At 42.0% G+C, this 22,211-nt stretch overlaps 3 protein-coding genes across 6 annotated transcripts in view; 1 reads left to right on the top strand and 2 right to left on the bottom strand.

Moving 5' to 3' along the window:
• vgll4b (vestigial-like family member 4b) overlaps window positions 1–2,297 on the bottom strand; it is a 26,393-nt gene extending 24,096 nt beyond the window's left edge. The window contains exons 1-2 of the mRNA XM_084464395.1: window positions 2,143–2,297; window positions 1,231–1,304 (exon numbers count right to left, since the gene is read on the bottom strand). Of these exons, the coding sequence (XP_084320521.1) occupies window positions 1,231–1,294 (64 nt within the window). The 5' untranslated portion in view covers window positions 1,295–1,304; window positions 2,143–2,297. The remainder of the gene's footprint in view (window positions 1–1,230; window positions 1,305–2,142) is intronic.
• An 849-nt stretch (window positions 2,298–3,146) lies between these two features.
• LOC311339412 (UDP-glucuronosyltransferase 1A5-like) lies at window positions 3,147–9,085 on the top strand. Of its 3 annotated transcripts, XM_084464792.1 has the most exons (5): window positions 3,147–3,214; window positions 3,457–3,758; window positions 3,921–4,634; window positions 4,891–5,443; window positions 8,978–9,085. In XM_084464792.1, the coding sequence occupies exons 2-5, from the start codon at window positions 3,468–3,470 to the stop codon at window positions 9,010–9,012; spliced, it is 1,593 nt and encodes a 530-aa protein (XP_084320918.1). In that variant the 5' UTR covers window positions 3,147–3,214; window positions 3,457–3,467; the 3' UTR covers window positions 9,013–9,085. The 3 variants fall into 3 exon arrangements, with proteins under 3 accessions (XP_084320918.1, XP_084320920.1, XP_084320919.1); XM_084464794.1 differs by lacking the exon at window positions 8,978–9,085 and having other exon boundaries at window positions 4,891–5,625; XM_084464793.1 differs by lacking the exons at window positions 3,147–3,214; window positions 3,457–3,758; window positions 3,921–4,634; window positions 4,891–5,443 and adding exons at window positions 6,628–6,684; window positions 6,938–7,239; window positions 7,433–8,146 and having other exon boundaries at window positions 8,425–9,013.
• Window positions 9,086–9,104: 19 nt separating this feature from the next.
• On the bottom strand, window positions 9,105–14,225 carry tamm41 (TAM41 mitochondrial translocator assembly and maintenance homolog). 2 transcript variants are annotated; one of them, XM_084464795.1, is made up of 9 exons: window positions 13,927–14,225; window positions 13,458–13,640; window positions 13,116–13,208; window positions 12,598–12,748; window positions 12,224–12,369; window positions 10,210–10,375; window positions 9,810–9,872; window positions 9,325–9,460; window positions 9,105–9,238 (listed from the first exon to the last, which is right to left on the bottom strand). In XM_084464795.1, exons 1-8 carry the CDS (start codon window positions 14,062–14,064, stop codon window positions 9,369–9,371), a joined length of 1,032 nt encoding a protein of 343 aa, XP_084320921.1. In that variant the 5' UTR covers window positions 14,065–14,225; the 3' UTR covers window positions 9,105–9,238; window positions 9,325–9,368. The 2 variants fall into 2 exon arrangements, with proteins under 2 accessions (XP_084320921.1, XP_084320922.1); XM_084464796.1 differs by lacking the exon at window positions 9,105–9,238 and having other exon boundaries at window positions 9,332–9,460; window positions 13,458–13,769; window positions 13,927–14,060.
• Window positions 14,226–22,211: the final 7,986 nt, after the last annotated feature.

The raw sequence follows: 22,211 nt of genomic DNA, 5'->3' as shown, positions 1-22,211 counted from the left end.
TTCCCCCACGCCATTATAGAAACAGGTCGAGTGCATTGTTTTTTGACAAAGAAACCATGAACAACCCACAACACAAAGTGACATCAGTGCAGAAGCAAAAAACAATGACACCACAGGGGAGAGAGGGAGGAGGAGGTGAAAGCTTCCCTCCTCCTCCTTTTACTCAAGAACTGCAAGGCAGCTTACATTCATCTCACATAAAGCAGTGCATTATGGGACCATTGCGAAAACATGGCGGAAAATGACAGTTGGAACTCTTTCAAAGTGTCACCACCAGTATTTCATTAGATCAACAAAGGACAGATTACTTCGAATTGTCTTTTACTTCAAACTATCGTGTCATTTGAAACATGCTAGTCTGAATATGCACATAGAAAATGGATATAAGAGAAAAATAAATTTGATAAGAAAATCACTTTTTCCATAGGATATTTCCACCAGCCCCGCTCCTCTACTCGGTTACACTAGATTTGTTCCCCCCCCACCCCCCTCACCCCAGCCCCTTTTGTACGCAATGATTTTCCAAAGAGGCCTACAGCAGCCTTGACTAAATGCATTTTAAATATCCAAGCATCAAGCAGGCTGAACTTTTGGTCAGCAATGGAGCCATTGGGAAGCACAGTACAATTCAGATTTTGTGAAAATTGCATCAGTAAAAATGTCGTTGTAGAATCAACACGGCTCCGGGTCTGCTGACTAAGCAGAGCTCTGCTAAGAGGGATTTGCAGCAGTTTTTTTCTCATAGTAATCTTGGAAAGAATTTATGTTTTTTTGCAGTAATGCCAAACTTTCAGACATAATTATAAATATTGAAATGGGGGTCAAATAAAGACAGACCACATGTTGAGCGAAAGTGAGTCAGTCACCACCACTAGTTAGTGGAGGTTGTTTAAAAGGGCAATGGGAGCTGAATGTTGTTAGCCCTATTTGCCTATGTACTGTATTCCAAGCCTGCTAAGTACAAAGACGGCTATTGTGGAACGGCTGAGGAGGTTGTACACTAGGGGCTAAAAAAAATATGTTGTTCTTCATGTCTATGAAACATGAGTGTTATTCTACAAATGTGATGGTAATTAGCCCAGACTGCATGCATGGGCGCGAGACCTGTAGAGCAATACCTACTGGAACAAATCACAACTCGCCTCTCTACACGTCTTTCTCCTATACACATTGCAAGGTGAACAGTAAACAAGTACAATTAAGTGGTAGTAGGCCTACTGCTCAACTTACGTTTCTCGTCATCTGCATGAATTAGTGATGCTGCTCTTGACAGAACATCCAATGGCGTCTCCATACTTGGCTCCCTGTGGACGACAATACAATGCGGAAAAAAATAAGCAGCACGTTAAGCACACAACTAGGTTGTTGACGTAGTTTTTGGCGTGTATTTTAAGCATTAACTACAGTTCAAATGATCTACACTCTAAATTATACAGTATACATATTCATATACAGATTGCATCAACGTGTAGCTATGTCGCCTTTAGGGAACTGATGGTTTACTACTATAAAGGCTGCATGGGAAGCACTATGCTATGAGTGGAATTCTTGTCCAAAACGCTCCAGCGCGCTTCACCGCCGTCTCCCTGTTCGCTCCACTTTAAACATTCCCAAGATGCCACAATCTCATTTCGCTCAGCATAATGATTTTTGCAAGACTCAATGGAAATGCGTGGCGATATGGTAACCTTAGAAGTTCAAAACATGTTTTTTGTTATTTTCTATGCCCAATGTTGTTCACTAGGCTACATGGCGCAAAGACTAATGGAATGATAACAGACATCTTCGATTCAATAAAAAAAAACAAGTATGTTTCAGAAAGGCTCGAGTAGTAGTAGTAGTAGTAGTAGTAGTAGTCGTAATGTTTACAAATACTACTCGTGAAGTAGCTCGTAGACCAGATCGTGAACACAACTCCCACAAACATCTTTACATAACAGGGCGTACCATAAAAAAACGTTTGTTTAATTGTTCATTTCCAGCTCATTTTCACTCCGTTAAGTTAAGAAGAAACGGTAGTGCTGCGCGAGACAACTCCGCGGCGCGGGCAGCCGACACTCTCGTGCTGCTGCACGTCAACACAGAACAGTAGTTACAATGTAACGAGCCCTCTGTTGTTGCGCTACGAGGAGACATACTCACTTTAAGCGCCACTTTGGAACATTCGGTTGTATCACTACTCACAAAAAAAGGAAAACACAAATAATCCCGCAGTAGGTCCACACAAACGCGCAACAAATACAAAATAACAAAGGCTAGAGTCTCCAGAGCCTACCGACTACAAAAAAAACAATGGCAGCTCGTCTCGTTTGTCGGGACAAACTTGGTTGTAAGCGAGGAAGGGGGGTAAAAATGCCTGGAATGATGGAATTCTGTTCCTGGCAGGTGGTGAAAGTAAGGAGCGTTGATTGGTCGAGAGAGGAGGAATGATATCAGCATAAATTATGATAATTCTTCGTTGCATCACATCCTTCGGAGGTTACCACTGTCAGATGGGGATTTCTTAGCAATGCGTAGAGGGCAGAGCGGCGTAATATCTTTAAATGTTATACGCCCTATTGCTACACTGACATCTTGACTACATATTCAAAACTAAATACCATTTCGATTAAATGAGGCGAGGTTTTAGTAGGTTTAGGCCTACTTATGTCTGGAGTGACTATATTAACTGGAATTCCGTCAATCTCTTTCATTTCCTTTTAACCAATGTAATCAGCACATGTTTCTATATGACTACATATCTTTACCTTTCCTTAACCATGAAACTTTATTCTTTCAATAATTAGTTGCCAAAAATTATTTTTTAAAACGTCAGTCATCAGATGATGGCGCAGAAGAAATGTATTTGCTGAAAATGATCTGCCTAATGAACTGCAGTGTAAATGTAGCCTATGTATACTATAAGCTACAGCATTGAATTTGAAAAATGCACTCATAAAATACACAGCAGTGCACATACACAATGTTTTCATCTTGGCAGTGATTTCAGGCTTCTTTGTGTTTGTGTTTAACTGTCCCTAAAGCAGCCCACGTCGTACAAAATAGCCATAAACAAAACGTAAAGCCGTAATACTTGTGTTACACAAGTGTTGCACAACATCTGACCCACGGGTGTGCAAAGTTTGGAGTTTGAACCTGAACGCCGGTGGAAGGACTGATTTAGGTGAAACAATCCTGTTAGTTCACCGAAGTGTGTGTGCGAGAAGTTTGACAGGTACGTCGCTCTATATCAATTCTTTATTTATTTCATTTATCAGACGTAACGATGATGTCAGGATGAACTTGGCCTACTGCTCCCCCTTCAGGGATGTCCAGGTGGCCGTGATATGGATTTTTGCAGATTTCTGTGACATATTTGTGACATATGTCTAGGCCATTCTAAATGTTAGATAATTACTTAAGCATTCAAGCTTAACGCAAACAAAAGAACGCGTGCAATTCTGTCTTTTCCTATAGGTACCCCAACCATGCCGTCCCTTGGAATGCACATCTTTTTCACGGTTGCTCTGATTCCTCTACTGTTCACCGCACCGTCTGATGGAGGTAAAGTCCTGGTATATCCGGTGGATGGTAGTCACTGGATCAACATGAAGATCGTGATCGAGGAACTCCACGCCAGAGGACACAGCATCGACGTGATACGAGCATCAGACAGTTGGTACATCAGAGAGGAGTCCCCGTTGTACTCCTCGATCACCATCCCTGTAGACGCCCCCTTAGAAAACTTCTTTCTAATATATCTGGAGAATTACATGAAGGTAGGCAGACTCATGCGTATGGCATCATCATGTTTAAATCATCTTCTTAAGCAAGATGTTTATATGTCATTACATTAACTTTTGAGTATCATTACATGTATGTATTACATGTTACATGTATGCATTTCTCCATTGTTCACTGCATTGTATTTTCTCCATCAGGCACAGAGAGAAAGAGCATCTGCGTTTACATTCCTCAAACTCACCAGGCAGTTCATGGCAATGATTTCTAAGGCTCATTCAGTGAACTGTGATATGCTTGGTCAAATCCTTGACGATGAAGGCCTTGTTCAACGCCTATCTGATGCCAAGTATGACCTGGTCCTCACTGATCCTGCCATTGCAACGGGGGTGGTCCTAGCCAAGTATCTCAAACTACCTCTGGTGCTGAACGTCCGTTGGATCACCAGCGGAGATGGCCAGTTCGCCATAGCTCCGTCCCCACTGTCCTACATCCCTGTCCCGGGCTCTGGTCTCACAGACAAAATGAGCTTCACAGAGCGGATCCAGAACATGTTGTTCCACAGCCTCATTGTCTTCCAGGAGAGATTCATGGTGGGGCCTAGTTATGATGCCATCTGTGACAAGTACATTGAGGGAGGCTGTGACATCATCTCCCTCATCCAGGAAGCAGACATTTGGTTGTTCCGGTCGGATTTTGTCTTTGACTTTCCCCGACCCACGATGCCAAATGTAGTTTATATAGGGGGCTTCCAGTGCAAGCCAGCCCAGCCCCTTCCACCTGACCTGGAGGAGTTTGTTGAGAGTGCCGGGGAGCATGGAGTGATCATCATGACCCTTGGTACTTTAGTGAACGCCTTACCAGATGATATTGCAGAGGAGATTGCCAGCGTCTTTGCAAAGATGCCTCAAAAGGTAATGTAGTTCATTGATTTATTGTATTGAATGGTAAATGCAGTTGTGTAGTGCTCTAGATCCCGAAAAATGTCATACAACCACACATCCAGCTAGATATATTCCTGTAACATTTCGGTTTCAACCCAACAAAACAAAAAATAGCTTGCTGTATTCAGTTTGCTTAGAGACACCATAAATCCATCATTTATCCCTTTTACATGCTTCTTACATATGTACTACGTTCATACTCATTCTCAATATGCTTTTCAAACAGGTGATTTGGCGGAACATTGGAAAGCGTCCCTCTACTCTGGGCAACAACACACTGATAGTGGACTGGATGCCCCAGAAGGACCTCCTGGGCCACCCTCAGACAAAAGTGTTTGTGGCTCACGGAGGAACCAATGGAGTCCAGGAGGCCATATACTATGGGATACCAGTGCTGGGCATACCGCTGTTCTTTGACCAGTTTGACAACCTGCTCCGTCTGCAGGAGAGGGGAGCGGGAAAAATCCTCAAACTGGATGAGGTCAACGGTCACACCTTTGAGCAGGGACTTGGGGAAGTGCTCCACCAAGACAGCTACAGACACAATATGCAGAGACTGTCCCGTCTGCACAGAGACCAGCTGATTCCCCCCCTGGACCACGCCATCTTCTGGACAGAGTATGTGATGCGCCACAAAGGTGCAGCCCACCTTCGCACAGAGTCCTACAGGATGCCCTGGTACTCTTACTACTCTATAGATGTAATGATGACTCTGTTGGCTGCTGTGATCATCTTTCTCCTCTCTATTGTAATCATGTTTAGGTTCTTGTGCTGTAGAGGTAGGAAAATATCCAAAAGCAAAAAACACTAACTCAAGTGTAAATTGTAGTTTGAATTGTAATTATATAATATTCAATAATTGTTTATATAGCATTAAAATTTTATTTCGCAGTTGTCCACATTTTACTATGGCAACATCATTCATAAAAATGGAAACATAAATAAAAACACATTTTCCACATTTGTGAGTATGTCTTCCTTCCGCAGCGAGTCCTTTCGCAGGAGATGTCTGTTGCAACTGCCTCTTTTGTAATCCCATAGGAGGCCTTAACAACAAACTGGAGGTCAGGTGAAGGTAAAAGGTGTAGGTACAAACATTTTGGTTGTAAGCGAGGAAGGGGGGTAAAAATGCCTGGATTGATATAATTCTGTTCCTGGCAGGCGGTGAAAGTAAGGAGTGTTCATCGGTCAAGAGAGGAGGAATGATATCAGCAATTATGATAATTCTTCGTTGCATCACATCCTTCGGAGGTTACCACTGTCAGATGGGGATTTCTTAGCAATGCGTGGCGGGCAGAGCGGAGCAATATAACATGTTATAGCCTACGCTAGTTGCTACACTAACATCTTGACATAGCCTATTCAAAACAAAATACCATCTAGATTAAATGCAACATTAACATTAACTGGAATTCCGTCAATCTCTTTAATTTCCCTTTAACCAATATAATCAACACATATTGCTATATGACTAGGCTATATATTTTTTACTTTCCTGAACCAAGAAACATTATTCATTCCATAATTAGTTGCCCAAGATTATTTTTAAAAACGTAAATTATCAGATGATCGCGGCGTGCTCTAAAAAGATTCAAGAAGAAATGTATTTCCTGAAAATGATCTGCCTAATGAACTGCAGTGTAAATGTATGTGTACCATAAGCTGCCTACAGCATTGAATTTGCAAAATGCACACTCATAAAATGCACAGCATAAATAAATGTTAAATTGCAAAATGCAGAGCATAACAAAGTTACTCAATGTTTTTATCTTGGCAGTCATTTCAAGCTTATTTGTGTTAAACTGTCCCTAAGGCATCCTGGGCAGGGACAGGTCGTACAAAATAGCCATAAACAAAAACTTTAATCCGTAATAGCCTACTCGTGTTACACAAGTGTTGCACAACATCTGCCTCACTGGTGTGTCAAGTTTGGAGTTTGAACCTGAACTCCGGTGGAAGGACTAATCTGTGAAACAACACAATCCTGTTAGTTCACCGAAGTGTTAAGCACGATCAATTGGTGGGTAGGCTACGTCGCTCTTCATCAATTCTTTATTTATTTGATTTATCAGACGTAACGATGATGTTAGGATGAACTACTGTTCTCCTGGCAGGGTTGGTCCAGGTGGCCGCTCGTGATATAGATTTGTTTTATGTGTTTGATAAATATTTGTGACATAGGTCCGTCTAGGCCATGCTAAACGTTAGATACTTACTTAAACATTCAAGCCTAACTCAAACAAAAGAACGCGTGCAATTGTCTTTTCCTATAGGTACCGCAACCATGCCGTCCCTTGGAATGCACATCTTTTTCACGGTTGCTCTGATTCCTCTACTGTTCACCGCACCGTCTGATGGAGGTAAAGTCCTGGTATATCCGGTGGATGGTAGTCACTGGATCAATATGAAGATCGTGATCGAGGAACTCCACGCCAGAGGACACAGCATCGACGTGATACGAGCATCAGACAGTTGGTACATCAGAGAGGAGTCCCCGTTGTACTCCTCGATCACCATCCCTGTAGAAACCCCCGTCGAAAACTTTTTTCTAATATATCTGGAGAATTTCATGAAGGCAGGTTAATACAAATTCGAATATGAAATTATTATGCAGGATCATGCGTATGGGTATGGAATTATCATGTTTAATTCATCTTCGTAAGCAAGATGTTTATATGTCATTACATTAATTTATGATTATCATTACATTTAATTGCTGACATGTATGCATTTCTCCATTGTTCACTGCATTGCATTTTCTCCATTAGGCACAGAGAGAAAAGGCATCTGCGTTAACAAACCTCAAACTCATCTGGCAGTTCATGGCAATGATTTCTAAGGCTCATTCAATGAACTGTGATATGCTTGGTCGAATCCTTGACCACGAAAGCCTTGTTCAACGCCTATCTGATGCCAAGTATGACCTGGTCCTCACCGATCCTGCCTTTGCAACGGGGGTGGTCCTAGCCAAGTATCTCAAACTACCTCTGGTGCTGAACGTCCGTTGGATCACCAGCGGAGATGGCCAGTTCGCCATAGCTCCGTCCCCACTGTCCTACATCCCTGTCCCGGGCTCTGGTCTCACAGACAAAATGAGCTTCACAGAGCGGATCCAGAACATGTTGTTCCACAGCCTCATTGTCTTCCAGGAGAGATTCATGGTGGGGCCTAGTTATGATGCCATCTGTGACAAGTACATTGAGGGAGGCTGTGACATCATCTCCCTCATCCAGGAAGCAGACATTTGGTTGTTCCGGTCGGATTTTGTCTTTGACTTTCCCCGACCCACGATGCCAAATGTAGTTTATATAGGGGGCTTCCAGTGCAAGCCAGCCCAGCCCCTTCCACCTGACCTGGAGGAGTTTGTTGAGAGTGCCGGGGAGCATGGAGTGATCATCATGACCCTTGGTACTTTAGTGAACGCCTTACCAGATGATATTACAGAGGAGATTGCCAGCGTCTTTGCAAAGATGCCTCAAAAGGTAATGTAGTTCATTGATTTATTGTTGAATGGTAAATGAAGTTGTGTAGTGCTCCACATCCTGAAAAATGGCATACCGCCACATCCAGCTAGATATATTCCCGTAATATTTAGGTTTCAACCCTACAAGAAAAAACTAGCTTACTGTATTCAGTTTGCTTAGAGACACCATCGATCCATTAATTTTATTTTTTTACATTCTAACCACCAGTATCACCAGTATGAGAGTGTAGTACTATGTTCGTTATCATTCATTTGCTTAATTTGCTTTTCAAACAGGTAATTTGGCGGAACATTGGAAAGCGTCCCTCTACTCTGGGCAACAACACACTGATAGTGGACTGGATGCCCCAGAAGGACCTCCTGGGCCACCCTCAGACAAAAGTGTTTGTGGCTCACGGAGGAACCAATGGAGTCCAGGAGGCCATATACTATGGGATACCAGTGCTGGGCATACCGCTGTTCTTTGACCAGTTTGACAACCTGCTCCGTCTGCAGGAGAGGGGAGCGGGAAAAATCCTCAAACTGGATGAGGTCAACGGTCACACCTTTGAGCAGGGACTTGGGGAAGTGCTCCACCAAGACAGCTACAGACACAATATGCAGAGACTGTCCCGTCTGCACAGAGACCAGCTGATTCCCCCCCTGGACCACGCCATCTTCTGGACGGAGTATGTGATGCGCCACAAAGGTGCAGCCCACCTTCGCACAGAGTCCTACAGGATGCCCTGGTACTCTTACTACTCTATAGATGTAATGATGACTCTGTTGGCTGCTGTGATCATCTTTCTTCTCTCTAGTGTAATCATGTTTAGGTTCTTGTGCTGTAGAGGTAGGAGAATATCCAAAAGCAAAAAACTAAACTAAATTGTCATTTGAATTGTAATCATATAATATTCAAGAATTGTTTATATTATATATAATTTTAATTTTATTTCACAGTTGTCCACATTTTACTACGGCAACATCATTCATGATTACGAAATAATAACATAAATAAAAACACATTTGTGAGTATTTCTTCCTTTCGGCAGCGAGTCCTTTCGCAGGAGATGTCTGTTGCAACTGCCTCTTTTGAAATCCAATAGGAGTCCTTAACAACAAACTGGAGGTCAGGTGAAGGTCAAAGGTGTAGGTACAAAGACTAAAGCAGGTGTGGTGTCCTGCCTAAGAGCACACCGTCACATGCTGGTCAGATAACCTTCCGACGGGTGGAGGGGTGATCAGGACACTTGCGGAACAGAGGGCTTCCTCCTCCATCCCCTCCACATCTTCATCAGCTTCTTGGCACTGTACGACACCGACTTCCAGATGCCTGGGAATGAGAGGGGACAATGCAGTGAATACTTTATTTATTTGATAAGAAAGACACTTGTAGCCATTTTAATAATCAAAGTTCAATAATAATTATTTTCTGGTTTAGAAATATTCCGAAATTCAATTTAAAAAATGACTTCATCCCACTGCATGAAAGATTGTCCATTAGTTCCTCTTCAATATTTCTAGAATTGTGAGCAATGATGTCTCCATGCCATTTAAGGTATAAATGTTCAATAAATTGACTAGCAATTATAACCACATAAATCAAATTGCAAAAAAATTGCAACCATATACTAAAGCCATATTTTAAAAAACAACAGGAAGAAGACAGTTTGTTTTCTTACCAGCTGTGGCAATGCCTTTGGCACTCTGCGTAATGCTGGAGGATTTCACAATAGAGGAGATGGCTGCAAAAGAGGGAATGCCAGCTTTACAGCTTACCAATCTCATCACCAGCAGCCAGTGGAATTAGCAGAAAACTTTAGGGACTTGGTTGTAAATTAGCAATGTTCATTGGCAGAGTTAATGTATTTTTAGGTTAGCGACACTTTTATTTTGAAAATGTAATCAAATAAAATAAAGTCTATATCCTGGCTCACCTTTAGCACAATGTCAACCAGGGCTCTTACACTCTATCCACACTCTATCCCTCCCGTTCACGCCCCCTACCCATGTGTACGTCCACCTTCCTTCCTACCCTTCCACCCATCACTCCACTCCCACGCCCTCCCCCTCTCTTCTCACCTTGTTGGACCACGGCTCCGCAGTCTGGGTCCTGGGCCACCTGCAGCAGGATCTCCTCCACGTCGCGGTTCTTCCCGGGCGGGTCCACCAACCTGGTGATCCTCTGCTGGAGCGTCCGCGGCAGCGTCATCAGCTGGACAAACTGGCCCTCGGGGCTCTTGTCCACCTGCAGGTACAACCAGTGAGACGGTGAGATGCGAGCCAATACACTTCACTGTGGGGTGGAAAGATGTGGACTCAAGATTTATTATTAAATGGATTCAATTTAGGAAATCTGTGACATTATCAAACTGAATCTTTATAGAGAACTCTTCCCAACATTGAAATGAGGGAGAGAATCATTGTGTATTAATGTGCAGTCTACACGCCACAGAGGTGGCTGCCACACTCCCCCTAAGTGACTTTCACTGGGCTCCTCCAGACAAGGATGCAGGGTGGTGGTGTAGAAAGACGGTTTATTGTAAAGTTTGCAGACAATGAAACATGACACTGGTGCTCCATGTTGCCATTCAGGAGATGTGTGGAGATGGCTGGTCCTCCCAGTGTGTGTGGAGATGGCTGGTCTAACCTGTGCACATTGACTGCTTGATGTAAAAGAGGTGTACAGCCTCACTTAGACCCAGAGCCCAATGAGTGTGACTCGAGCCACGTGAGGCTGCTTAAACCAGCCATCATCCACACACATATTCTACACATAGGAATGTATATTTTACAAATCAACACTACAATATGCCAGTTTAGGAAAAAAACATTATTTGTAGTTATGACCATTTCCTATACACGATTTTAGTAAATAGATCTATATTTGAAATACTTCCAAAGCCCTATTCAAACAAAGTCAATGGGGTAAAGTGACCAAACGAAAAAAAAAGAAGAAGTTTTTTCTACACTCTCATCAAGGCTCTGCCTCAAGATTGTCTGCGGTCGGGTTCCCTGCAGCAACTCTTTGAATCACGGGGAGTGGCACAAGGAGTGGAATACGAAGACGGGCAGAAACCCGAGCCCTGGAAACTGGAAAGGTTAGCCGCCGCTTCTACAGCATGCATGTCCATACACGTATGGATGTTTGCAGAGGAGAGCACACAAACCCACAATACGTGTGCCAGCTTATATTCAAAAGCAGGAACTGGTGGCGGAAGGCCTGACAGAAAGCCACTGTCGCACCCTGCTGAGAGTTAAGCACCAGTACAAAGAAAACCGCTTGTGCCATACGGCAACAGGCATATCTCCATGCTGCCGTTCATCATCATGCTGAATAGAATATCAACATGAAACTATAGGCCATAAAGATGTGGGCAGATAACCCCCTTTGAATGAATCTCAAAACTGCACTATGCATCTATTTTATTCGTAAATTAGATCCTAATGAAGGTTGTCTTTGGTAATTTAGCCATAAGCAGATGGACTTTAGCCATTTCAAATAAGCTCAAAGAATAATGATGACCGTGGTGAAAAGGTCACAGGGCTTAGGTTTAAAGAGGTCACAGTCTGAACACATCAGCCACTAACAAGACAATAGAAACCATTGGCTCTCAATGAAGGTGCTTTCACGACCACCATAGCCATGAATCAGCATGTCCTGCGGGGCTACTCTAGCCTACAGCCCTGCCCAGATCTTGGGGGAAGCAGCATCCATCATCCTATGGCTTTACATCAAAACCGGAACAGAGGTGTGTGAGTATCTCTGGGGCTCTCTGTTTGATGCCTTCTGTCTGATGAAACCATGTCGTCGACTCATCTGCACAAAGCTGCGCTTCCCGACAAGATGTGGTTGTCACAACCAAAAATGTTTTAAAAGGAAATACCTCCTTAATGCCTTGGCGCGTACACGTTGACATTTTATATTTGACAGGAAATCAGCAATGTTTGAGTAATATGAGCAAAGATTTAAACAGCAGGACGTGTGGGTGTGAAGTCCCTTCCAATACTTTCCAAAGCAGACCAGGGTGGACGTCTCTGAAAACATATTAACCTTGCTATTGAAAAACATGTATGTGTTCATAGGTGGCCTTACCTCTAATTTCCCCTGTTGAGGCTTATAGACCACTTGAGGGCAGTCCTGCAGGATGTTGGTGTACAGGATCCGAAAGTGCTGCATGTTGTCTTGGACAATATTTGCCACCTTTGACTTATCCTCTCCTATCACCATTCTGAAATCCCCTAGGAATGCAGGAGGAAATTGCTTTGGCACCATTGAAAAATGAAGACTGTATGGCACGAAGGAGCACCTATATTAAAAGATAACTATAAAGTGGTATCGCTTTGATTATATAACAAATGTATGTTAATACCACCCGCATTAAAATTCATTAGGTATGCTTTCTTTAAAACCTGATGAACCTGTCAGATGATTGAACATTTGTGTCTTAATGTCTGCTTACTACCTACCAGCATAGGAGAGGCCGGCTATCTGCAGGAAGAGGTCTTCTTCTGAGAAACTCTCGGGCAGCATGAGGAAGGAGGCCGTCACCACACTCTTCAGGTTGCCCACCAGAGCAGCGCGCAGCTTGCCATTGTCGCTCTGAGCCAGCATCTTCACCTGCATGCATATCACATGTAGCCCTCATCTCCGGCAGCCATACAGGTGGATTCATGCATCTCCTGGCTATAACGTCCCTTTGGTTTGTTAGGAAGTATATGCAGCTTGAGTGCTAGTTTGATCACTCAAAGACTATTGATTAGTCTTGATGATTATTTACTTTAGACTTTTTCGGTATAGTGTAATTACTCAATGTTTTTTTTATTATGCAATCAATAGGTTTCTATCAGAAGACTTACTTCCTTATATGTTTATAGTTTTGATAATGACTTCACTGTTTCCCTTCATTGTTAATTGTTGTGGTATTTCATTACAATTACCAAGCACAGTGGAACATTGGTTAAAAGTCTTATAACATTTTACTGACTGGTTTATGCAAGCGTCCAGCAATGTACAGGGTCTTCCAGTGCATCAGGTCCTCTATCAGAGACTCTGTACTGATCACGCCATATTTGATAACCTGATGATGGAAGGAGGTAAGAAAATAAGAAAAATACATTAGCATTATATCATCATTTTTGATCTATTTATTATTAACTTTAAGCAAAAACAAGTTATTTGTTAATTCAAATGTCATGGTAAATTCTATTAATTTAATACAGCCATAGTAAAGAATGTTAAATCTTATGTAACTGTAGTACAGGAATAAAGGATGGCTAATTTGCTTGGTAGACTGCCATGCTTACGACTGAATGAATAGTGGCGTTACCCTTCCATCTACAGGCACCAGTGTGTTATAATACACTCCTGCCCCGTGGTCATTTTGAATGGTGCTGATCTTTCTTGGGCCCAGCAACTTGAGGGCGGAGTAGTGTTTGCGGTTCTGCAAGAGGTTCATGGTGTGCCATGTCACAGGATCGTCTACTGCAAAAACAAAGTCCACCATGTTCTTCTACAGAGGAAGAGAAGAATTTGTTTAGAATTGATGAAGTTTTTACCGAGAAAGATTTGCTTATTAACCTCACTCAGCAACCCTGGGCCAAAGTTGGTAAGTTCGAGATGATCCCTATCCCTATGATCCCTATGAAATATAACACAACAGACCATAGGTTACACTAGCTATATATTGAACTGCATGCATTTACATTTTGTAAGACAGAATGCAAGTCTAACGGTCTGTTCTAGAGAGGTAAGGTTAAGGGTTAAACTGAGTTATACAATGTATGTAGGTTGCTTACCCCCATTTGGCCTTGAGAGGTCCCCTGTTGTTTAAAAACACCCGAGCCATAGGCAAAAGCTAAACTGATATCTTGTGGAAATTGTGACAAGATCCTTCTGTAAATCACACTGGTGTTTTGCAAAGCTGGAACTGTCATGTTGACAATGTGCGTAAGTGGCTAACTTGACAACGTGGTCGACTTAAACGCATATATAACGTTAAACGTCCCGTATGAGTGAGAATGTCATACTTTAAAATGCAAGATTACGAGTTAAATACAAACTGTGTGCATATTTGAAATAGGTCATCTTCTGTGTACTTCGCAGTGGAGGTCGATTGAAATGTGCGTCATTTGGTGCGCCTCGTGCTGTGGCCTTATGGGAAATGAAATTTAGTTGTAATAGCCGACTCTCTTGTTTGTTAATGATGGGCCGCCTACTAGGTCTGCGTCATTGGCTTTTTTTCTTCTTCTGAATGCTACTATTCAAGTTAAATTAAAAAATAGTTGGAAATGTAAATAAAATGTGTGTTTCAGTGTATAAATGGTAGGCCTAAGCTATGGGTGTAGTATAAATGGCTTTCGAATCCAAATGACAACTTCGCCACCAGATGGCAATGTTGTAACAGTTTTTCTTTCAACAACCATTCAACCATTTGTTTGCTGTTCATAAAATACCCCCTTGCGTAGGATATAAACATATACATAGGCCTATTGCTAATAATAATGTTGATTCATAATACTTGAAGAAGAAGGTAAGGATGAAACAAACAAAAAAATACTAAAACTAGCAAGATGAGATACGTTCAAAGGATACACTAATAGTTTTCATTCACATTGAATTTGTCCAAGGTGACTTATCTCAAATTCACACCAAGGGGTTGTGGGTTATTCCAAACCGTTTTAAGGGTTAAGAGAGGCTGAAAACCAATAATGAGACATGCCTGAAGGATCATCGAATCCATGTGCCACAGAATAAGGTTTCAAACATAACATTGTAGTATATTTCAGGATAGGGTGGGTTTGTTTGTTTGTTTCCTTGTCCAATAGTCAGTAAACAAGTTAAGATTATCTTTGTTTATAGCCTTGAAAACAAGGATCAAGAATATGAACTTGAGGAATACCTAATGTGACTTCAACACCTTTTTCAAGAAAGTCTATAGGATGGTAATATGGGATAGAAATTCTATGTGTGCATATGTGGCGGTTCTAGGGGCGGGGCCACAGGGGCCCTGGCCCCTGCTGAAATCTGATTGGCCCCTGACGTGCCCCTGTTCCGTCAATCAATTGACGAGAAGAACAACCGGAGAATTCAACATTCACAGATGCAATTCCACACCCAACTATTGGCGGCAGTAATGTGTCAATGCAACTTAGGAGAAGAAGCGGTCCTGTGGAGGTCTTGGCTTGTTATTATCTTTTGCTTGAAACGTTTACTGTTAGTGGCTGAACGTTACCAGAGCCTGACATTCTTGGACGTTATGCTAGGCGGGAGAAATAATTCATCCAACTTGAAGACAATTCTTGGTGAGTCACAAATCTTCGTGTTGGTTGTCATTAATATATGAAAGAGTTTTTAGCTGCTGCTCTGTACTGTAGGCCTACTTAGTGTGTGTGGGTGGTGGGTGTCCTAAACTGAATCCTGACGGGCCAGGGCCCGGTTTCCCGAAACCTTCTTAAGCCTTCTTAACGCTCCGTCATTCGTAACCTCTTCTTTAAGTTCTCTGAACGTTCCCGAAACGTTCTTTGCTACGAATCTCTTTCGTAGCCTACGTCGTTCGTTGGTAAGGTAGGTCTGAAGCACTCATAGAACCTCCTTAGCTCTACCGTAGTGATGGTTCAGCTCCGCCACTGTCCTACAGTAACCTTTAGAAATCCTAGTTGCGCATGGAACTGCCACAAGGCAGTGTTGTGTTTCACCAATACACAGTACAGTACATATACGGTACAGCAGGCGAGGTCAGCTCGACTCGCTTCTAATAATTTCAAAAACTTATTATATAAAAAAAAATTATTGTATTTATTTTTTAATTCTTAAAATTATAAATGAACAAAACTATCTTCTAAATTAAGGAAATGATACTGGGAAACGAATAAACCATTATAAGCAACGAGTGAACTTAATAAGTGGTCGAAAGACTTGTTTCAACCACCGCATCTGCAAAGCCGCATCTGCAAAGCCTGCTCACTGGCAGGTAGCAAAAAGCAAAGCAGTCTCAGAATAAACAGTATTAGGCCTTTATAATAACATAAATAAACTATTCAAAATTTAGCTTTCATTTCAAAATGTCTATTTTCATAAATAATAAGGATGTGATTGCCTCCTCCGCTGTTTCTATATTTTCTATACATTTTTTCAAATCAGTGTAGGCTATCCTATGTTCGCCCATGGTTAAATAAATGTCTAGAAGGATTTCGAGCAATGTTTTATTCGCAAAGACTGCAATATTTTTTAGAACGCTGTCATGCACCTGCGCATGAAATGGAAAATCGATCTCAGAGCAATCAATTTCAGCACGTTCTTTCTGGACAGCGTCGTTCAAGGAGTGTTTCCAAGACTCCTAATACCGTTCGGGAACCACGCCTATAGAGGTAAACATGTAGCGCGCTAAGAGTGGACGTTATCGATACACACAGTGTATTGTATTTGGAAACTGTTATATCAGTAGGCCTACATGGTTGTTAAAATACCAAATTTTTGTTCTGAGTTCTTCTGTGGTAAGTGTGTGTGTGCGCATGATGTATTGCATTTAATGAGTTTTATGCATTGTGTCCTTTATGTACGATGAGAAAATCATTAAGAACTTAACTGGCTCATATTTTTTTATTAGAGCATTTGAAAAAGGTCCATAATGCAGTCCATTTACTTGGCCCCATGTAACGTGTGGCCCCTTAATGGCCCCTGTTTCAGAAAAATCCTAGAACCGCCACTGGATAGAATGGGAACATTTGATGCAGAAACACTAGCAGCATGAATCTATTGGTCCGCAAAAGATAACTGTTTGTGAGCTGTGAGTGTGATTTTCTGCTTCAACACTAATGAAAACAGAAAAAAGGTGTAACATTGTCTGGTTTCACTGCACTGTCTTTCTGAATAAACAATTCAGTGAACAACTCAATAAACAACTTTTAGATGCTGCCTCTGGGGAGCTGGTGAACCGAGATAATGGCATAGCTTGAGTGGTTTGGAAAGTCAGAGGGTGATAGGCCTACATGGTGATCAATAGAAGGAAGTCTGAGATTTTCCCATTCCAATCTGCAGTAGAGCATAAAGGGCCTTACACTCAGCTGCACTTGTTTGTTCCTAAAGGTCCACTAGTATTCTGTCCGATATACTAGAACTATCATATATGTGAATACTTGAATACTTCAATTATTTGATTGGTATAAGTAAACTAAATAAGTAGTCTAAGTCAGTGAAACGTAGTTATACTACGTATTAGTATTATTCCTTATTGGAATTTCAAATGTTGTGCTTTTCCCCCGCTTCGATTCAACCATTATTTTGGTCACTCTGCCTTTTTTTTTTTTAAAGTATTTTCACATCTATGCTTATTTCACTTAGCATAATTGTACTCTCCATGTTTACTGTCACACAGCTGACTGATTGCAGACAGCTGTGTGTTAAAGCAGTTTGTATTTGTCGAAGGATTATCCTTGTGCAATATTGTGTGCAAAACTGTGAAACGGATGTTGGTGCAACATTGGATGTTTGTTTGCTTGTTTAATTTGTACAAGAAAGCAAAAAGGTATTTCAGCTAAATAGTAGATAATGTATATAGTTCGTACTGTACTAGTCTATATATATCATGTATATTGCTGCATGGCCAACAAACAGTATTTGTTTGGGTTCAATTTGTATTGCAGCAGTGGAACATGCATGTGAAATTCTACTTCCCCTGGACGTGATTTATAAATGAACACCTCAGATGCCATTGATTTTTTGGCTGATAAAGGTCAAGGAATGTTTTGTTCAAAGGCAGAAAAAAACCCTATATGTGTCAGTGAACATGGTGTTGTACCAGACTAGATTATATGTTACAATGAGGTGAACAGGAAGAAAAATAATTTTTACTTAACAATTAAGGGAGACCATTTGGGCTGGATCTGCCCAATCACTACAGCTGGCACTTGTGAACGTGACCATAACGATATGGCAAGCACACGCTTTTAAAGCCACCCCACCTTGGTTTATCTCCAAAGCTTTCACATGCCTGTTGCCATGGAGATGGCAGCCCATGAAAAGGGATGGAGCATCAAAATCAACTACTACATTTTCCACGCACACAGCTCTCTAGAGATGTATTGCAACATACACAAACAACAATTTCTACTGGACACAATTGCATTATGAACACAGAATTTTCCAATAATGTTTATTTTCTACCATATAATTATGTATAAAAATATTATTTTAATCTCAGATCGGCTATTAAGATTAGCATCTATTTATCTGTATTTCTAAAGATTAGCCTGTTGACTTAAAAATCAATAATTCGAATACAAATTGAAGCTTGAATCTATTAAATACAAGACAACAACAACTCTGCAGCACACAGGATATTATTCGGAATGTCAAGGTGTTTTTGTGGGTTCAAATTAGTTCAGGGAATGCAAACCAATGTCTTTGATCTGTGTGGGAGTTATAATCGTGTTGTTCCTCCCGTGCAACTTGGTTACAGATAGATCTAATTGCCAACCAGGACTGTGTTTACCCTGGCAACAGTTGCACATCCCAAGGAAATACAGCTAATCCATAAATCAGCATTGAAGCCTTAAAAGGAGACATTTCAAACATATAGTATCTATATTACTGTGTATAATTATACAATGCCCATCTTGTGGATGTGTGATCTATTGCTCAATACCTCAGTTTAGGCTGGTCTGAGAGGTTAAGATAAACTGCTTATATTATCATGTCTAGGACTACGGTGACAGCTGTGTGACTTCTCCACACTCCTCAAGATGGACATATCGTGCAAGCTTCAATCATTTCAGTGCCCAAAACAGTGGCAACCTTTGTTTTATCGGATGCTCCAGTCTGGATAGAAAAATAGCACGTGAGGGGATGGAGCCTGTCCTATCACAGTGACGTATTTAACAAGTCTGTCATCTCTACTTCAGCTGTATTTATGTTATTTACAGCACTCCTGGCAAAGGAGGTGTGAATATCTATGTATATATAGTGTATATACGTATGACGTACATTAAGACTACGTTCAGGCTACTTTTGTATTACAGCACGTCAAATGGCAGGTCGTAGCATGCCAAATAATTTGTTTTAGTATGCGTGCATCACGGCTGTCATGGCTGTCCCTTTAAGACAGCTCGTCATCAGAGGGGAAGCAACAGCAGCACAGGGACTTCAGCAGCTCTACAAAGCCCTTCACTCTCCTGCTCTCGCCTCTGACTGCTGTCTCTGAAAATAGAAAGGTGAAAATGAATAGCTAGCCATACTTAGTAAATAATGAACTACAAGCAAAAACAACAACAATATTTACAATAGGAAAACTATTATATCTACCCACTATTTGCAATAGGGGTAGATATGAATAAGGGATCTGAAGGAATTTGAAAATAGGTGAAAGATATATAAATATGTGCAGTCGCTGAGAGTGTGTGGAACTTGGTGGTGGCCCTGGTGAGATCAGGGTTCACCGTCCCAACGGCATGGGGAAAGAAACTCTGTCTCAGTCTGCTTTTGCTGCGTGACTGCGTGAGGTGCTGTCCTGATGGCAGCAGCTGAGACAGTCCTCCAGGATCCTAGAGGCTTTGGTTCTGCTCCTCCTGTTGTATAAATCCTGCAATACTCTCCGCAGAGCCCTCGTGTCCTGGGTGGAGCCGTCGCCAAACCCGGTAGTGAGGTTCCTGTCAGGAAGCTCTCTGAAGCCTAAGGTAAAGGGCTGAAGGATCCTCAGGGAGACTTCTTCAGCTTCCTGAGGTGGTGATTGAAGGTGGCCTTGCCCTTCTCACCCCGATGTCTGTGTGTATGTAGCCCTGAGGGGGTCCTGTGTGGGTCCAAGATGATGATCATATTTTCTTTATGTGTATAGTATATACAGTATATTATAGTATATTATATGTCCTTTAAAGATACAGTACATTTCTCCCATAGTGCTAGTGTTTCTGGGCAAGCGGACACGTCGTATACAGACCTGTACAGTACTGTACTTACAGTTCGGTGAAGTCTAACTAAATTGTAACTGATTGTTGAGTGTTGATTCTTGTTTTAACAGCCGATTCTAATTACCACAGTGTGGAGGGTTTGTGGTTGATGGTGGTTTTAAGCGGCCTCAACTGGCCCATGTCAGGCTGTTTATGGCACATTTCCACCGGCGGGTACGCTTCAGACCCAGCACGCCTCAGCCTAGTAGTAAGGGTGCGGTATAGCCCAGCTCAGTTACGGCGCGCGTTTCCACCGCCGCCAGTACCCTTATGGTAGGGCGGGGTTTAAGCCGGACGGCGATAGCCACGGCAGCCACCTAAGCATCGTGATCTCATAGCAGCCTGACACAGTGTAGCAGTGTAGCTGTAATAAATCCAAGGAAAACGCGCACAATTAACAAAGAGCAAGCAACAATGTAGGTCGTCCAAGGACGGCAAACTTTTGTGTGACATTTTCTTCAATAAACAATGCCGCTTTCGCCATTGTCCAGAAATATCTCGCGGGTACTGTGTTAGTTTGTTTTTATCTCCCTGTCTCATATTTCTCAAATATGGCTCAAAGCTTGTGCTACCTTCTCATGTGTAGCTCGAGTTGCACATTGAAGAGAAATAAATCAGAAGAAGAGACATTGAACATAGGCTAGAATAATGTTCGCCTCATAATTCTCAGATTTGTCTCAGTGAAGTCTCAGCCTCGTCGTTCTTCACTTTACTATAACCAAAGGTAACAATTAAATGTTTTCCGTCAACAGCCAACACACCTAAAGTAGAAATGCTTAAAACAACCCATGCCAAAGACGGTCATATATCCACACATGCTCCAATTCAACCATCAACTGGGTCTGTGGAGACCTTGAGCGCTCCCAGCAAGAACAGCAGCTTGGCAAATAAAGAGACATTACCTCCCACACATCCTTTCCCGATTGTGTTGTCATTCATAGTGACACTGGGCAGCAGCATGTTGAGCGGTTTCAATCAGTAGATTGGCTTTGGTCTGGCCTTCCTGCCCAACGCTGTTCCCACCCAGGTGAACACAATGTCCCAGTCTATCCAGGTCGATGCTTGGTTGGATTGGGGAAGCGGCCTCAGATACTCCCATCTTCTGCCTCCTATGCCTTCCCACAGGACCGTGCAATGAATCACCAAGTTGCTCAGACTAAGCAAAAACAAACGGCTGATCCTTGATAATTTCTTAAGCAGTTGACAACCTTCCCGAAGGTGCCCTCACCCAGGAAGGAGTCGACAAAGTAGCTAGAGAATGGTCCATTTAGCATGTCTCCTCTAAAGACCTTAAGCCTTGACATGGTGATGTTTTTGGGCAGTCGTGATTGGATAAAAGTGTTGAACGGGATACAAGAAAAATATATATTTTTACGGCAAAGTGGAGGGACTAGAAGTCCCATGTTACTGAACAAGCACTTTATATACATGATGGCTGTCGAGAATATAGATCTAATTTACACTTTTCACTTTTCACATCACTTTTCACAGTACCTTTAATCAACAATGTTCATTTGTCACGAAAAATGCTTAATGAAGTCGTTTTTCAACGCTAACTCATTTCATAATGGCTTCAAGAAAGGCATTTATTAATTCAGAATAATGTTCTACACATGTTTTTGTTTTTCTCTGGCATCTTCTTTTTTTTTTCAGGGAAGATATTAAGCAACAAACTGCAGAGACAGCCTGTTCCTTGCAGTATTTAACTAGAGTACATCTTTCAAGCAGTGCATGTATAATGGAGACTGGCCCCAGGATGAAATGTGGTATAATGACACGCAATGTTGCAAAGAGACTTGGGAAGAAGGAAAATCACTTGTAGATGTTGCCACATTTTCCTTGTCGCCTCAACAAAATGCTGTGGAATTAGTTTCATTAAATCAAACCTGTGCCATGCCCTAATAATTTTGCTTTGCGTCGTTCCGGACGATACACGGTTCTGTTTTTTCAGCATCTTTGCTCCGACCCTGAGGGACTTTTTATTTCAGTGAAGCGGCCCAGCACAGGAATGCTCATACATCACTGCAGCCTCCAGGAGCCCCATCCATTACCGCTAAGCTGCACCACAGGTACTGTTATGGAGCACAACATGTTGCAGTGGATGGAATAATTCTCTTGAGCTGAACAATCGATATAAACCA

Source organism: Micromesistius poutassou (genome assembly GCF_964030765.1).
Source record: "Micromesistius poutassou genome assembly, chromosome: 2".
Taxonomy (NCBI): Eukaryota; Metazoa; Chordata; class Actinopteri; order Gadiformes; family Gadidae; genus Micromesistius; species Micromesistius poutassou.
The sequence above is the reverse complement of the archived record's forward strand: the minus strand, read 5'-3'. Positions and strand labels throughout refer to the sequence as shown.

What these genes read in the sequence shown, in the direction of transcription:
- LOC311339412 (XM_084464792.1), top strand. Translation starts at nt 3,468, where the DNA reads ATGCCGTCCCTTGGAATGCACATCTTTTTCACGGTTGCTCTGATTCCT. An exon ending in ATCTGGAGAATTACATGAAG is followed by an intron (nt 3,759 to 3,920) that starts GTAGGCAGACTC and finishes TTTCTCCATCAG; the next exon opens with GCACAGAGAGAAAGAGCATC. An exon ending in TTGCAAAGATGCCTCAAAAG is followed by an intron (nt 4,635 to 4,890) that starts GTAATGTAGTTC and finishes CTTTTCAAACAG; the next exon opens with GTGATTTGGCGGAACATTGG.
- tamm41 (XM_084464795.1), bottom strand. Translation starts at nt 14,064, where the DNA reads ATGACAGTTCCAGCTTTGCAAAACACCAGTGTGATTTACAGAAGGATC. An exon ending in CCTCTCAAGGCCAAATGGGG is followed by an intron (nt 13,641 to 13,926) that starts GTAAGCAACCTA and finishes CTTCCTCTGTAG; the next exon opens with AAGAACATGGTGGACTTTGT. An exon ending in CTGGACGCTTGCATAAACCA is followed by an intron (nt 12,749 to 13,115) that starts GTCAGTAAAATG and finishes ATATGCATGCAG; the next exon opens with GTGAAGATGCTGGCTCAGAG.